This window comes from Epinephelus moara, chromosome 6 (assembly GCF_006386435.1).
Source record: "Epinephelus moara isolate mb chromosome 6, YSFRI_EMoa_1.0, whole genome shotgun sequence".
NCBI lineage: Eukaryota > Metazoa > Chordata > Actinopteri > Perciformes > Serranidae > Epinephelus > Epinephelus moara.
In genome coordinates, this window is record NC_065511.1 from 3,800,535 (window position 1) to 3,817,635 (window position 17,101).

At 40.3% G+C, this 17,101-nt stretch overlaps 1 protein-coding gene across 1 annotated transcript in view; it reads right to left on the reverse strand.

Moving 5' to 3' along the window:
* LOC126391193 (IgGFc-binding protein-like) overlaps positions 1 to 17,101 on the reverse strand; it is an 88,814-nt gene that overhangs the window by 49,951 nt on the left and 21,762 nt on the right. The window contains exons 7-10 of the mRNA XM_050045766.1: positions 6,960 to 7,156; positions 6,327 to 6,465; positions 4,394 to 4,576; positions 1,964 to 2,109 (exon numbers count right to left, since the gene is read on the reverse strand). Of these exons, the coding sequence (XP_049901723.1) occupies positions 1,964 to 2,109; positions 4,394 to 4,576; positions 6,327 to 6,465; positions 6,960 to 7,156 (665 nt within the window). The remainder of the gene's footprint in view (positions 1 to 1,963; positions 2,110 to 4,393; positions 4,577 to 6,326; positions 6,466 to 6,959; positions 7,157 to 17,101) is intronic.

Sequence of the window (17,101 nt, forward strand, 5' to 3'; positions counted from 1 at the left end):
TTTTTTTCTCCCCTGGTCTGCTGTCAGCAGAGAGCGGCGGCTGCAGCGGGGATTTCAGCACCACGGACAGCGTACGTAAAAAGACTTGACAAGCGTCTCCTTTAAATGTGTTTGCTGCTAGTGAAATTATACATAGGCCTAATAAATGAAGACAGTGACATATTTTCAATAAAAAACAATGAGCTGAACGTTCATTTCAAGCTTTTGTAGTACAACGAGTTTCAGAATTATGCGAGTGCGGCCGGAGAGCAGGTGGCAGTGTTTGATGCAGGAAACAAGATATGGACTTGAAAATCAATTTCGGAGTGGGGGTCGCTCGGAACGGCGGTGTTTGGGAATGGAGGGCTGTCCCCTGTCAGGTTCATGCGGAAGTGACTCTGTGTGGTAGCGGTGACAGTTTTATTTCAATTCATAACAGAAATCCCCAGCTCGTTTGAGCTTCAGAAATGATTTTGGAAATGTAGCTTGTGTGGACGCTACCGCGCTAAGTGATCAATAAAAGAGCTTAACTACTGAGAAGTTACTTGATTCAGAAAACAGCGACGCTACCACCAAGCTACTGAGAAATGTAGTTAAACTACAAACGTCCGCTACTGTATTGACGCTACTGCTCAACACTGTTCAAGACACCTAAGAAGTATACCTTTGAGGTTTTATAGTGGTGAAAGGAGCATGCTAAAATGTCTCCTAACCTGGCAGTGATTGAGCAGAATGTGTTCATCATCCTGCCATCGAGCACAGCCAGTGAAAGAGACTTTTTCTCCGCTGGATTTATACTTCAAGGACGTCAAGAATTTGAGTGACTGTAGCCTGTGTATGTTCAATGACGGGCAAGGGTTGGGTCGCGGGACCTTTACTAAAGGGTACAGCTTTGGCTTAGACATAATGACGGGTAACACGTTGGTTCTGGTCCTGAGCTTTACAGGTATGGGTGGGTGCGGGTTTCAAAAAGGGACCCGTGCAGGACTGTAATCGACAGTTGACCTGTTCTGGATGTACATACCTTTGGGCAAGACTCTAACCTACAATCTGGATGGATGCTTACAATGTATTAATAAATATTTTAAAAGTTTTCTCTTCTTCTCTGAAATTGTTTATGTAGACACAGGTTGATCGTCTGACCACTTTCTTAACTGAACTTTGCTTTAGCTCACTGTATCCCTATATCTCAACAAACTGATCCGCAAGGCCAGTGACGTTGTGGGAACGGAGTGTGACTCTCTGATGGTGGTGTCAGAGAGGAGGATGCTGTCTAAGCTACGAACTATCTTGGACAATGTCTCACACCCACTCCACCATGTGCTGGTCAGGCACAAGAGTACTTTCAGTGGGAGACTCATACCACCTAAATGTACCACTGAGCGCCACAGGAAATCATTCCTGCCTGTGGCTATCAAACTGTACAACTCCTCCCTCTGAGTGGCCCTGAGACTTTTTCACACACTGCAGTAATTTAATTTAACTTGTGCAATAACCCCATTCAGCCTGACTGTATATATTCTGTTTGTGTAAATAATCTTGTTCAGTTTACAATATATATATGTATATATATATATATATTTATTTACGTTTATGTTTGTTAATCATTCCTGTTTATTTAACTATATATTTGTTAATACTACTGTTTAAATTTCTTATATTTTCACGTATCTTTCCTCTCTTGCAAGGAGCACCTGTAACATAAATAATTTCCCCTCGGGGATGAATAAAGTATTTCTGATTCTGATTCTGATCTCAGCAATTATAGTAAGATGGTCAGTCCAGTGTCATCATCACTTACAGCAAGACTGGCTCACACTACAACTAAAACAAAACAAAACAAAACAAAACAAAACAAAAAAACAGAACAAATTTTCTAAATTTTCCTGTAATTGTGTGAATAAAAAAGATGTAATCACATTTTCAGTGTAACTAAGAATTGTGCATGAAAAGTTGGAAGCTGATGTTCTGAAGTAAGACCCACCAATACGACTCCTTTGTCAGCTGCTGAGATAGATATATGGTGGCCCAACATCTCCACAGTGACTGAACGCACAAAGGAGCCTTCAGAGTTCCCGCGGAGCTCATTCTTCGTGGTCACAGTAACGTCTGGTAAGAAGGGATCAAGTCCTGAGCAAGTCAGAATAGTTCATGTTATATTAAGCAAGACAACAGTGTGTGAGCTTTATAACAATGTATGCATATGTGTATGTGTCAGGCAGTGTTTAGTTAATAAACTGTGAGTTTTGTATACTCTGCAGCTCAGTTTTGGTTGATTTGGAAATTCAACCACATAACTCACAGGAAAACACAATGCATAGTGTTGTTTGTACCAATTTATGAATATTGAACTCAAGTGGTTGGGGAGGGGGGCCCATTCTAGGCAACACAATGGAGCAATAATAAAATCAAGAGGTCATAAACATGAACCTTGCCATTAATGTAACTTCAAAGCAAACTATTTTTAATTTTTGTAGTTCAAACAGACACCTGTGTAAATATATAGAGCTGGTGTAATACACTGCTGTTACTGAAAAATGAACTGAAAAAAGAATCAACAGCAATATTTCTTCGGAAACAGTGTCCCTGTTACTCTGGATGATCCAGGGTACTTCTAAAGAAAACTGCTGATAAGGTAAGTTCTTTTATAAGTCAAACCTAAGGGCTGTGCCAACAAGGCAGATCAGTGGCTTGGTGAAGTATGTTGAGTCTAAAGCCAGAGTTTTCCGTCTTACAAAGGCGGTTCTCTTTAACCTGGCTAGACTGCCATAGTTACTGATGAACTGATCCTAACAGAGTTAGGTCTGCAGGGAATCAGTTAAAAAGCGCCTATCACAGCTACTTTGAATAACATCACTAGAGCAAACTTGAATATACACTTGATCAAACTTGTTGAGCCTTAACGTTACATAAATGCCATCAAACTAAGCCATGCAATTACAGTAACCCTTACTGAATGCATTACAATGCTTTTTTTTGTTGTGTACACTGGACCTACAGTAGGCCAATATCATTGATGCTGAAAATATGAGCAATAATATTGTTTTATTTTATTCATAAGGCTGTTCTTGCTGAACTACTGAATGTGTCTGTAGTGTTCTCTGGTCCATCTGCCAAAACTGGCAACAAAATAAGCCTCCTACAAAATCACAGGTAGCATTTATTATTGCTTCACTATATTATCAATCAGGAAGACATTTAATCACATTTGAAATGTGGTTTATAATTACTTCAAACAAGAACATTGCCACTAAATTATGTATTAATGCTTGGTCCTAATGTTTCTGAAGTCAATTTACATGGCTGGTAGGCTTATATTTCAGCTGACAGAACACAGATTAGAAAGGTTAGTATTGTGATACTGTATTCTGTCAAGTTTATGTTCATATGTTTGTGTCCAGTTCCTGTTTTATTTTGAAATGTGTTCTCATTGTTTTTAGTGTTCCTTTTTCTTTCTGAGTTTTCCTACCTTTGTTGATTACCTCATGTGTTTCACCTGTGTCTTGTTCCAGTCACCTGTGTGTAGTTAGTAATCAGCCCGTATGTATTTAAAGGCCAGTGTTGCAGTGTTGCAGTGTGGCAGATTGTCATTGTTGCCTTAGTGTGTTCATGCTCCCCAGCCTTTGCCTCATGTTCGATTCCCTGGCTTTTGACTCAGCTTGGATTTATGGACTTTGCTTTTTGAGTTATTTCCCAAAACAAAGTTTTGTGCCTTCCCTGACCGCCTTCACATGTTTGACCCCTGACCTCCTACATATAGATTTGAATTTGATAAACTGCTCTTGGTGTTTGATGATTTTTCTCTGCTACTGAGTCCCAGTTTTGTACCAAATCGTTATAGGCATTTATCACAGATAATGTTCAATCAATACAACTAAAGGGATTTTCCACATATCCTTCATCATGGAATAGTGGTAATATATGTAAATGCACTTCTTGAGTATAATGTTTAAATCTGCTGCATTGAGTTTAAAGTTTAAGAGCTTTAAAATGTGCAGCTGTCATTTAAAAATAAAGTGGTAGAGTGGTAAATTAATTACAGGCCTACTGACTTGTGAATTCACACAGTTAGTCATTTTCAGCCAGTGTTTCTTGCTCACCAGCGTTGCTTTTTACTCTTACTTTTTAGAATATTCTTCAAAGGCAGAAGTAGATGGCATGCAATCCATTATTTTGAATACTTGTTTCATGGGAACATGCACAGAGCCTGAAGCAGAAAGCCTGTGTTAACAGAGGTCGTTTATAACCACCGTTGTGGTACTCATTATCTGTGACCAAGGCTTGAGAGTTTGTCGAGCCAGCTCAGACAAAGAGAGCCTGGCTCTATTGAACTGGCTTTGTAGTACAGCCCTCTGCTTTGTGAACCCTTTACAGAGCAAACAAACCAACACTTATCTGTTAGATTATTATTAACCTGTGGTGTTGACGAGGACGTAGGTGCAGGTTCCTTGGAATGAGAAGCTCCTGCCATCAAATGTTGTGTAGTGTGGGTCGCCAAAAGCCCAGCATAAGGCCTTGGAATCAGGAACACACACTCCTTGGCCTTCCGACACCTCACAGTGTTCTTTTACCCTGCACTCAACTTCAGCACAAGGATCTGGAACAGATACACACACAGTATCAGTATTGGTGAGTTATTCTTAAAGTCCATCCATCAAACCATTTTTTGCAACTGCTTATCCCCTTAACCTGAATTAGCTATCTCCACTATGCTCAAAGGAAATAAAAAATGCAAAGAAAAAAAAAAATTCCATTGCTTTTTTCTTAGCGGCTGTAGCTGATTCAAGGTGACATTGGGTGAAAAGCAATGTAAACCCTGGACATTTGGGTGGATTTTTCATGGTAAGAGAATTATTGATTATACATTTTTACATAAAAACAACAACAAAACAGATAATACCCTTTAGTCTTGACTCTTGGATTTTTTTCTTGTAGTATTTTTTACATTTTTACATTATTTTTTCTGTGACCTTGAACACTAGTTAGTTTCCTGTTCCTGTCAGTTTCTCAGTTGTGATCCAAAGTTCTTGTACAGTTGTCTTGTACAGTTGTTTCTTATAGTTGTGTTTTAACTGTACATCTGTTTGATTTGATTGTGTAAGCTATTTTTAGCCAAGAGCGTCTCTTCCTTTGTAATGGTCTTAAGCTTTTTCAAAGAGACAAACAGGTCAGTAGCCTGTGGAAAGACAGTTAGCACATCCAACATATTTGTTACTCTCTTACACAGTCCACATGCTGCTAAGTGTGCAGAGTAGAGAAAGTGGCTGGCATTTGGACTTCTCTCTCTCTTTCACTGTTCACACAGCTACTTATGATGATTTTAGCGAGCACAATAAAAATGCAACACCGTGAATGTCTTCCACGAGTTCTTGCCATTATCCCAATTTGAATGACTCATCAAATCTTGCTCGATGACACCCAGCTTTTCACCCTGCTTCTCTTCTATACAAGAATCACACTACTTCATCACAGTGGCCTTGAACATTCCCATGGAACAAACACCGATTAGCCACAAAATTAAAACCAGCTGCTGGTTAAGTGAATAATGAAATGTTCTGTTGGGAAACCTTGGGTCCTGGCATTCATGTGATCACTTGATGCGCTCAACCAACCCAAACACCATTGCAGACCAAGTAGTGGGGTCTAGGGAATTTGGAGTAGACAGGGAAATCTTAAGCTCTTTGTCACATTCCTTGGGTCATTCCTGAGAAGTTTTGCAGTGTGGCATGGCGCATTGTCCTCCTGGGGGGCATCTGCCAATTGGGAGTGCTGCTGCCATGAGGAGGTGTACTTGGTCTGCAACGGTATTTGGGTGGGTGGAGCACGTCAGGTGGCATCATCATGAATGCCACGAGCCAAGGTTTCCCAGCACAACATTGCATTGTAACAACATGATCAATGGTTTTAATTTTCTCTGTCAGGGATTTTACTGTTGTGGCTGATTGGTGTATATTGCTAAAGCAGAACAGTTGCAGATGAAAGTAGGTGACTGGGTTGGTAGTAGATATTTATCTTATAACAACATAACAAGCGAGAAAGTCTGATCAAACAAGCTAAAAAAGTTGTGTTTCACTGCCCTGTCTGGATGAGTTTTCATCCACCAGAAATGTCACAGTGTACTGACACAACTGAGAGCACTCTACATCACCTCAACAAGGTGAGATGTGAAACCTGTGGAGGTCAGATTTCCAGCTGTTGTTACATTGCTTTATAAAGAATCAACACAATATTCCAGACACAGAGTGGAGCAAAAAGTTGTCAGAACAGAAGCTTTCTGTACATTATAGAAACACATTTTTGACAAGGCCAGATAATAAAAGATCACAGTCACTCAGTGAGTATTTGACCTCTGGGGTAGCAGCCAATTGTCCCATCCCTGTTGCGACACTCCTCTCCCTCTTTGCAACTTGTGGATTTGCAGCTGAACTGTCCAGACTGGCAGACACAGAACTCTGAACAGTCCTTCCGTAATACTGATGAACCTGACTGAAAAGAGTCACTCATACATTAAAACACACACAGAATCAATGGCCACTGATATGCTAAATATAGAAGATCTTGTGCATATTCATCTGTCCTTGAGATTTTACTATTTTCCATTAACACATGACAATAATGCACCCTATTTCTGATATAATCTTAGCTTGTTTAATATTGATAATATATTTTCCATTATTGTTTTTATGGTCTTAATTCAGCTGTACAATGAGAAATCAAACACACAATTACAATGGTTAGATGTAAGGTGCTATTTAAGGATGCCTTTTAATTATTTCATGATCTTACATTAAAAAAATCATATTGAATATTAATTTCAATCACCCAAATATTTTACCAACATTCTCTGTGTTGTGGAATTACTGAGTTCAGGAGCACTGTTGGTCAGGACTAAGAACAGACTAGATGTTAGTAAGCTATTCACTGTACTAAATAAGCACTATGATGAAGAAGGTGATGTGGATGACGATGATGATAATTACCCCATAATACTGTCCATCCACTTCACAGCCACATTTCTCCACGGGAACACAGTGGACTCCATCAGACATGAGGCCGTCATCACACTGGCAGCCCTCCTGGCACACTGGGCAGGGCTCTGACCTCTGCAGGGAGAAGCAGGTGGAGGAGCAGGAAGAGGAGCACAGCTCATAGTGACTTCCTGCTGGACATGTCACGGCTGCAAGAATAAACAAGGCCAAGAGGGTCAGTGTTGAGGAGGTTTGTTTGGATATCTGTCACCTAAAATTATTGTGTAGCAATTTTTCTGATTTATGGTTTGTAGAAAAAACAGCTTTTTGAACTCTCCCAAAAACTAGATTGTAAGTAGATGGACAGAATGAGATGGGCCACTCTGAGGGTCAAATGTTTATGACTTTGCCCCCGGTCTCACCTCAAAGTTGAGTAACTCTTTCACTGTCATTCTGACGCTGAGGGTGGTAAAGGTGTTAAGTGGAAATCCTCCAGATCCCAGTTTGCCGATTACTATCCTGGGAAAAATCCAGTGTTTTGACAACTCAACCACCACTCCAGATGGGAGTCGTAAGTTCAGAATGAATTCTTGAGCAGAGACTAAGTTTCTCTTGTAACCAACTTGAAATGTCTCTTGAATGTAAACTATACATTTTATACATTTTCTAACATTGTAACTGTGCATAATCCTTGTTTTCTTAGTTGAATGATATGTTTTTTTTCCACTCTTGTCGGTCATAGTATAAGTAAATTATAATTTCACGTGTTTAATCCGGGTCCATGTCATTGGTTCGACAGCCCATTGGTTCAACATCCCATTAGTCCGACTGTCCGTGGTGGTGAACGGCTCGCGGCGGGCGTATGGTGCGCCGCGACCGGCTTGAGGCGGAGCAGGCTCACGGCTTATGTGTTTGTCACTTTCTTTTTCATTTTAACCCACACCATGATCTTTTCCTGACCCTAACCAAGTGGTTTTTGTGCCTAAACCTAACCAGACCTTAACCACAGGGCATCATGATGATTTCGGAATGGACTTCGGAACAATGAGTTTAATATGGTCGGAACAATGGGATGTCGAACCAATGGGCTGTCGAACCAATGGGCAGTTCCTGTTTAATCCCTCATTTAACATGGAGTCATACTGCCATCTTGTGACGATAGTTAAAAAAGGTTTCCGTAGGAATCCCATATTATATTCCAAGTTAAGATATAGTTGGATTGATTAATCAACTTGTCTTTATTAATATGAGCTTTCTCATTTAGTATGTTTAAGTAACTGTAGACTACGTTTGTTTGTACACAAAACAATTTTACACTTGTGTTTCGCTGATATATGTGGTATAATAATCATATTAAATCTAATTTGATGTTAAGAGCCGATTTTGACCACAAAGGGAAGAGTACGCATCTATCGCATGTAACATGTTAAAGTATATAATCTTGCAAAATAAAGTTCATTGAGTTTCCTCTGAAATAAAGTAATTACTAAACTAAGAGACCTGCCTTGCCTCAAACACACCCACTCAACCTGGTCGGATAACACTACTGAGTTTGGCGCATCTCCGTACTTTCCTCTTTACTTTTGTTCCTTTACATTGTTTTATACGCGTTGATAATAACTTTGATAATAATATCGAATGGCAGACAAGATTGTTTTTAACCTTATCATAGACGAGTAGCCACAGCTAAATAAATAAGCTACTATTCGACCTGCAACTCCATCAAAGATTCATCGGATCCAGCGCTGCCAGACACCTGCCAAAGTGTCCACAAAGCAGGGGTTCTTTTGCCAAACCAAGAGATTTTCCGCAGCCTAAAATCACCTACGTGTGAGGACCACCTAAAGGACACCGCCATCAGGCTCCACTATTCATTTACCCAAATGCTGAACATTTAGCCTAAATAAATCTTCATTTATCGCCAAGTTGTTGTCTGTGGATATTTCTTTTGAGCAGGAACTAAGATCAATGTGTAGAGAATTCATAACCCATGTATTAAGATTGATTCATGATTGATAAGTGTACTGACGAATTAATAATTGGTTCCCGGAGTTATTAATTTGATTAGTTACTTCCCTCCATCGGAGGGTGGTGCCCCAAAATTTATGACAGTGCAAACATTTTCTAAAGGTATTGCTCCTACAGGTTTTAAATAATTCTCAAGTTAGTGGTTTTAATGTGGCACATTTACTCGTGATATTGTTTTGGAAGATTAGAGTAGACCATCCAGCCCAGCCTTCGAAGGAAAAAGTTTCTGGTGATGTAACTGCACCCCAACACTGCATCCTGGATCATGGATTATGTCACTGGTCAGCCACTCTGAGATTGTGATAAGCAACACTGGCACACCCCAAGGAACTGTACTGGTGCCATTCCTCTTCACGGCCTACACTTCAGACTTTGGCCTTAACTCTGGTTCCTGACACCTCCAAAAGTCTTCTAATGACTGATGCACCAACAAAAAAAACAAGGAAGAATACAGAGGACTGAGACAGAGCTTTGTCACATGGAGCAGCAGCAATCAACTGAAGCTCAACATCAGCATGACTAATGTCCAGAGGCCTGTACTACGAAGCAGCATTTGGAGCTAGCGGGGTAACTTCAGGGTTAACGGGCGCCTGTCCATGGGCAGCCCCCTCACTCTCACATCTCTCCATTTAAAGGAAATGGCCACTTTAGAATGAAAATACAGACAGTACTTACTGACCCTCATGCCGACAAGAAGTCAAGTGTAGTTTTTTTAATCCACAAAACTCGTTCAGGGTATCGGAGGATAAGTTACTTATGCCAGTGATTTATGTCAGTAAAGAAGCAGTGAGAATTTTCTTTTCTTTATATATTCTTTTATTAATCCCCAAGGGGGAAATTCAAGCTTGCTTTGTTTACATGGCAACTCGCGTGAGACTCGAGAACTAGCACCACCACTAGCCATCAGCTAGTCTCGCGCGAGTTGCCATGTAAACATAGCACACCTGGGGCAGGGCAGGCTAACTGACCACGGTGAGAAATGATGCTATAAAAGTGGAGTAAATTACATCTTTTCAAGTCAATTTTGCATGCCGCAGCTTCAGGGCACTTGGATTACGATGGACGAGCTGTTCTGACGTTTTTGAAATGCATTAGCGGAGTTTTATTACATTTTCAAAATGTGGGCTCCATGCACTTCAAGTGTAGCTGTTATTCCAGCTAGCTGTTATCCTCAGTAAGTACTGTCTGTATTTTCATTCTAAAGTGGCCATTTCCTTTAATGCATGTGTAGGTCCTGTTTGTGCATGTGTGTGTATTTCGGGCCTGTGTGTATATGTATATGACAACAGAGTGAAAAGCTTGAATTTCCCCTTTGGGGATTAATAAAAGAATATAAAAAAATAAAAACTTCTCACTACTTCTTTACTGGCATAAATCACTGGCATAAGTAATTTATGCTGAACAGCTAATCTACATCGGAGCAGGTTATGTTCAGTGTATTGAACCTGTGTTGACATGCTTTGTTCCAGTCAACATCCCGATCTCTGCCCAATCAGATTACTGAAGAAATAAAAGTAATGATGGGCGAAAGTCAAGAGTCTCAGGTAAAAGAAGAGTAATCTATATTGTTATAGGTCAGTAGAATCATTTCATTGTTCCAGGGCTCCATTTCCACTGGTTTTAGAACAGAGCTTATAACAACCACAGGAATCATTTACAACACTAAACAGATGATTTTAGCAGGATTTGAACTTATGCAAAGTTTATTTAAGCCCACAGTGAATTATTTCTACACTGATTTCATCACTGTAGCTAAAAATAACATGAGACACAAAAAGATAATATTTTGTTACAAAAATAATCCACACGCTGTTAATTGGCACCCTTTAGTATAAATGCATTATTTGGGTCAGATAGATCTCATCAGTCATTAACTAGGCTACTTTACCACCCATTACTTTGATAGGCAAAACAGTCTGACGTTACTTTGAAGTGTTTTATGTGACATATTCAGAGTAGTTTCGTCATCATCTAACTAAATAGCTAAAACTACTCTACACTAATGTCACATGTAGCCTAGTGATACCTACACATACTATTTAAGTCTCTGCTAACGGTAAATTTTTGGATAGTTCTTTCAATGCTTCTACATTTTCCATTTACAGATCACAGAGTATTGTTTACATATCATGCTGCTGACAATTTACTGTCTCACAGTCACAGACACTTCAGTTCATTTCATCTCATGATGTGACGCAGCCTCCTTCATTCATGGCTCTGAAATCGCTCGAAATTAACACCCTCGCCTCTTTCACATGAACACGCTCATGGCTGGACAGGAAAACCCAGAGTTGACTGAACTAGTTGATAACCAGCTTTGTAGTACTGGTTATCCAGACGGCCAATGTGACAAGTTAGTCAAGCCAGATAATGAAAAGTTATCCTGGGTAAGCTGAACTGGCTTTGCAGTACAAGCCTCTGGTGGTGGACTAGCAGAGGAACAGGATTCCCTCTGACCCTGTTATCATCTGGGGTATAATCAACAAATCAGCAATAAAGTGGACTGGTCAAACAACTATCCTCTTCAGAAAAGGGCAGGGCAGACTGTTCTTCCTCTGGAGGTAATGGCAGTTGTACCATCCATGACTTGCACCTGCATGATTAACTGTGGCAGAAGGGCAGCTCATTCAGCCTAAAACTTATTCCATTATTCATTCTTTACTTTCTCTGTTTATCCGTCTGTGTGCTTAAGCAACACTGGAATTTCCTGCCTGGGGATCTGCCTTGCCTTGCCTTGCCTCGGTAGCATGACTGCAGTTACTAACACCTCTAGGAAACATAACTGGACAAGTTGGAATATTTTCATTTTCATTATTTCATACATTGTGTGTGAAAACTGGGGATATAACTTTTATCAGTGTGACAGAACAAAGGACTAGCCCGTTCCTGCTCACCTGATCTGGAGTTACTGTACGTTCAAACCAGAAGCTTCCAAAGAGGCAAAGTCTCTTGCCAACGCCCAAGAAGCACGACTGTCAAAAATATTTGTGGCAGCTTTGGTCGCTCTAGTCACTCATCACGTGAATCACTGAATGTTTGATCGTGCTTTTCAATTTAAAGGAGCCAGCCAAAGCAGGGAGTTGCCGCTTGCTGTTGTCCAGTCAAAAAGCTCAAGGTTGGCCTACAGAAAGTTATGCTTACCCCCGAAAATCGTATCGACTCAACATGGAAGATGATATTGCTGCTGTAATGTGTGCTGCTGCCGTCTTGTGCATTCGAAGACGGCGTCGCCATTGGGTCTGGGTGCACGAAATCCTCTGGCACCGTGATCAGCACCGTGAATTTCATCAACCTGATCTCACAGAAACACGTGAAATGATCACGACCTCTTAACACCGCATTCCGTGGTGGCAGCACGTAATGGGTTGAAATTACGTGCCAGTACCACGGAAACAATGCCAATGTAAAGTCAATTAGGATCCTTTTTCATGGTGGACACGCAAATTGGGAGCGTGCCTATATTCCCACAGCCCTGTGTTCCCACAGCCCTATGTTCCCACAGCTCTATGTTCCCACATTTCCTTTTTCATAAAATTGTATCAGATTTTATCCCCCTTTCTCCCTCTTTCTCAGCCGAAACCCTTTTCGATCAGCCTATTTTATTCTTTCTTGTAATGATTGTGATTGTGACAATTTCCGCTGCTGCTGATCAAAATAAAATTACTCATTCATTCATTTATTATAAAGTGCTTCCAAAAAATCTTGTGGGAGGATAGGGCTTAAATTGAAGGTAAATGTAGGAACAAAAGACCTAAATTTGAAAATGTCCTAGAAATGTGGGAACATAGGGTTTAATTTTGAGAAAAATCTTAGAAATATGGGAACTGTGGGAACATAGGGCCTAATTTTGAGAAAAATCTTAGAAATGTGGGAACATAAGGCCTAATTTTAAGAAAAATCTTAGAAATGTGGGAACATAGGGCTTTGGGAACATAGGGCCTAATTTTAAGTGAAAAATAATTCTTAGAAATGTAGGAACATAGGACTGTGGGACCATTGGGCTGTAGGAACATAGGGCTGACCCCCACGAATTCCCTGATTCAACAACGTCCTGTATACATACAAAAACACGGAAGTGTTCTTGATATTAAAACTGCAAATATATTCCTCTGTTATAATTTCCCACCAATAATAATAATAATAATAATAACATGATAGTTCACCTGTACTAGATATTTGATATAGGCCTATTCAAATATTCAGTTCCACAAACATTGTTTCTAGAGAACTTGCTAAAATATCTGAAATTAACCATCATCCTTACTTTTTCTTAACATATTTCATCTAGGTGCAGTGTCATTACTAGTTTGGCTTTACTAGACATTTGATATATTCAGTAGATGTATCTTTTACGACTCTATTTTACAACAAGCCGCAAAAAACCTACCGTCCCAAAAATGCCGTTTTTAGAGTACTATCTAAAATATCTGAAATTAGCCGACATCCTTGCTTTTATTCTTAACATAGTTCATCTAGGTGCAGTGTCATTACTAGTTCGGCTTTACTAGATATTAGATATATTGGGTAGATATATCTTTTTACAACCCTATTTGGAACCCTACTTTTCAAATCAGAAGAACTACAACTATGTTGCTGATATGTATCAAGCTGCATGGCACGGTCCCAGGGAATTATAGTAGTTTTAAAAAATAAAAGTGTTTTTCCTAGATTTGGAAGTTGTAAATACTGAATTGAGAGTACACTGTGGACTTTAAGGGGGTGGTAAACACACTTGTGTAATCAGATTTTAAATATCTAATTTCTAAGTGGGTGAAAATTAATTTTATCCATATTTTATCCATATCTGACAGCACCCCCAGTTGTTGACTACACTCACATGATAGTTGAGGCCAAGAGCTCTCTATAACAGTTGGTCCCATGTCTGTACCCCCTTTTGTTGCTGAGTTATAAGCCCTCAAACATGCACTGAGGTCAAGGTTCAAAGGTGAATGGCTGAAAGCAGGAGCCATGCAGAATCTTCATACTGACATATGTTACTCTACAGGTTGAGACCTTTCCAATGATGTATTTCGTTTAGCTCTACGACAAAGTTTTGATTTTTTCATTTTTTGGACACAAGCCATGCCAGGTGTAGTTTCAGAGAGCACTTTGAAGGCCCAGTGTATAAAATGATTTTTGTTTGTTTGCTTGTTTTTTTTCTTTTTTACTGTAGATAGTTACTAAAATGATTCATCCTCAGAGAATACAATACTACTAAAAAGTAAAAACAATAATAACAATAATGAAATAAGCAAAAATAATATTAAAATTATATTGAAATTTTAAAATCTATTTACAGCTGGTTCTGTGGCGCTGGCTTAGGGTCCGCTCTCCCCTGGTGGAGTGAAGGGTGGCTGGGTTGCCGCCTCCCGATGCGGACGGCTCCATGTGATGGTGTTTCCTCTCTGGTTCTTCCGTGCTCAGCCGTATTTTTTTCCTCTTATTTATTTATATATTTATTAGTGGCATTTGGATTCGGTTACGGCAGACGGACGGCAATCTGAAATGGAATGAAGCCCGCAGACGGCAGACGGTAGCTACAAAACAGTAGTCGAACGCGCCCCATTGGCCCACAGCACAATGCTCTTAAAGCCCTACACTATCAAAAGCTGGCAAAATACATTTATTTTATTTTATGGCCTTGACATTAACCTGTCATATTATTGAGTTATCAAGGACACTTCCGTGTTTTTGTGTGTATACAGGAATGTTAAAGATATCATTGAGGAAAACGAGGTTGATGTGACGTTGTTGAATCAGGGAATTCATGTGTCCACCACGAAAAAGGATCCTAACTGACTTTACATTGGCATTGTTTCCGTGGTACGGCACGTAATTTCAACCCATTACGTGCTGCCACCACGAAATGCGGTGTTAAGAGGTCGTGGTCATTTCATGTATTTCTGTGAGATCAGGTTGATTTCATTGGCTAGTGCAAGAGCTGTGGCTGGATGGAGAGCGGTCCCAGTGGTACTTCAGGCTGGACAGACAGCAATTTGACAGTTTGCTGTCGAAGATCGGGCCGCTAAATCTGCGTTGATAAAATGCTTTGCTTTGCAGTATGTCATCCCATTCAAACCGAGCAAGGAAGACTTGCATAATATGTTGCAACATTAGCCTGCAATTCTTTCCTCTATTACTAATATTACACACTTTAAAACTCACCAGACCAACCAACTACCTTCGCGATGTGGTCCCAAGCCTCATTCTTTTTATTTTGGTCTCTGTAACCTAACAGCGACACATTATAAAGGACTGAGCTTTATAATGTTCTCGATATCCATTGTCGGAACAAGTGTCACCCAAGTCACCCAAGTCGCCCAAGTCGCCCAAGTTGCCCAAGTCGCCGGGATCTTTGCAAATTAATGACTTCCGCCGTTTTGGAAGCTCTGGTCGCTGTTGGTTTGAATGTACAGTAACTGTCAATCAAATGCAGACTGCACTTTCTACTGAGGGAATTCACCTCGTTCATTATCACACCAGTCTACATTCCACCACAAGCAAATATAAAGGCTGCCCTGTAAGATCTCTGAAAAGACCTGAACTGCTCACAGGACAGTCATTCTGCCTCCTCCTCCTTCCTGCCTGATGCCTCCTGCTGCTGCTGTTATCATTAGTTATACTTCTACTGTTATTATACACATATGATTATTGTCACATATGTATACTATCAGATATTAATATATAGCCTACTTTCAACATATTGTACCACAATAGCCAAAATTAGAATTATAATATTATTACTTTAATTAATGTTGTTGTAAGCTACTGTCATTACCGTCTGTCCTGCATCTCTCTCTGTCTCTGTCTCATTGTGTCATACGGATTACTGTTAATTTATCATGTTGATCTGTTCTGTACAACACCTATTGCACGTCTGTCCGTCCTGGAAGAGGGATCCCTCCTCAGTTGCTCCTCCTGAGGTTTCTACCATTTTTTTCCCTGTTAAAGGGTTTTTTGGGGAGTTTTTCCTCATCCTGCGAGGGTCCTGGACAGAGGGATGTTGTATACTGTAAAGCCCTCTGAGGCAAATCGTGATTTGTGATACTGGGCTTTATAAATAAAATTGATTGATTGATTGATTGATTGACTTCCTGACAAGGAGACTCCAGGTGATGAGAGTGGGTGGACAAACCTCCTCCACCCTCATCTTTAACACAGTAGCATCCCAGGGCTGCATTTTGAGCACACTGCTGTATGTTTTATACACATAGGACTGTGTAGCCATTTCAGACTCCAACACCATCATCAAGTTTGCTGACAGCACAGCTGTAATGGTCCCAATCACAGATAACAATAAAAAGGCCTACCTGAAAGAAGCAGAGGACCCGACCTGCTATGAAAAACAACCTACTCCTGAGCATCAGCAAAGTAAGAAGATGATAGTGGACTTTGGGAAGAAGCAGAGCTGGAACAATGCCCCCCTAAATATCAACGGGTCCTCTGTGTAGAGGGTGAATAGCTTCAAATACCTTGGTGTTCACATCACTGAGAGCCTGGATGTTGCATACTGACTCAGTGGCAGTGACTGTTTTGCCTGAGACACCTGGGGAAATTCTGGGTATTCCGTCAAAATACTGAGGAATTTCTACTCCTGCACCACTGAGGACATCCTGACGGGGAACATCACTGCCTCCTATGGAAACAGCACTGAACAGGACCGCAAGGCCCTGCAAAGAGTGGTTACTTCAGCTGAACTCACTACAGGCAGTGCATACAGTATGTTCATACTAGATGCTACAAAAGTAAGGTCAGGAGAATCATTAAGGATCCCAGCCACCCACATAACTACCTTTTCACCCTGCTGAGGTGGGGAAGAAAGCACAGGATACACCAGGCAGCACTGAGAAGCTCAGTAGGAGCTTCTACCCTCAGGCCACAAAGATCCTAATTGAAGAACCTGCCTCATGCTAAACCTAACCCCCAATGACATCTTTTTTTTAATAATACGCTGTTTTGAATATATTATTAACGGAACAGATGATTGCATTTCACTGTAATCATATTTCATGATTTCATGTGTTAAATAAATACACCGGGCACCTTCTCTTCTTCTCTCCTTCTCTCTCTCTCTCTCATATTCTATTACTGCATCTTGCTAACTCGGCCATTCTGGATGTCACTAA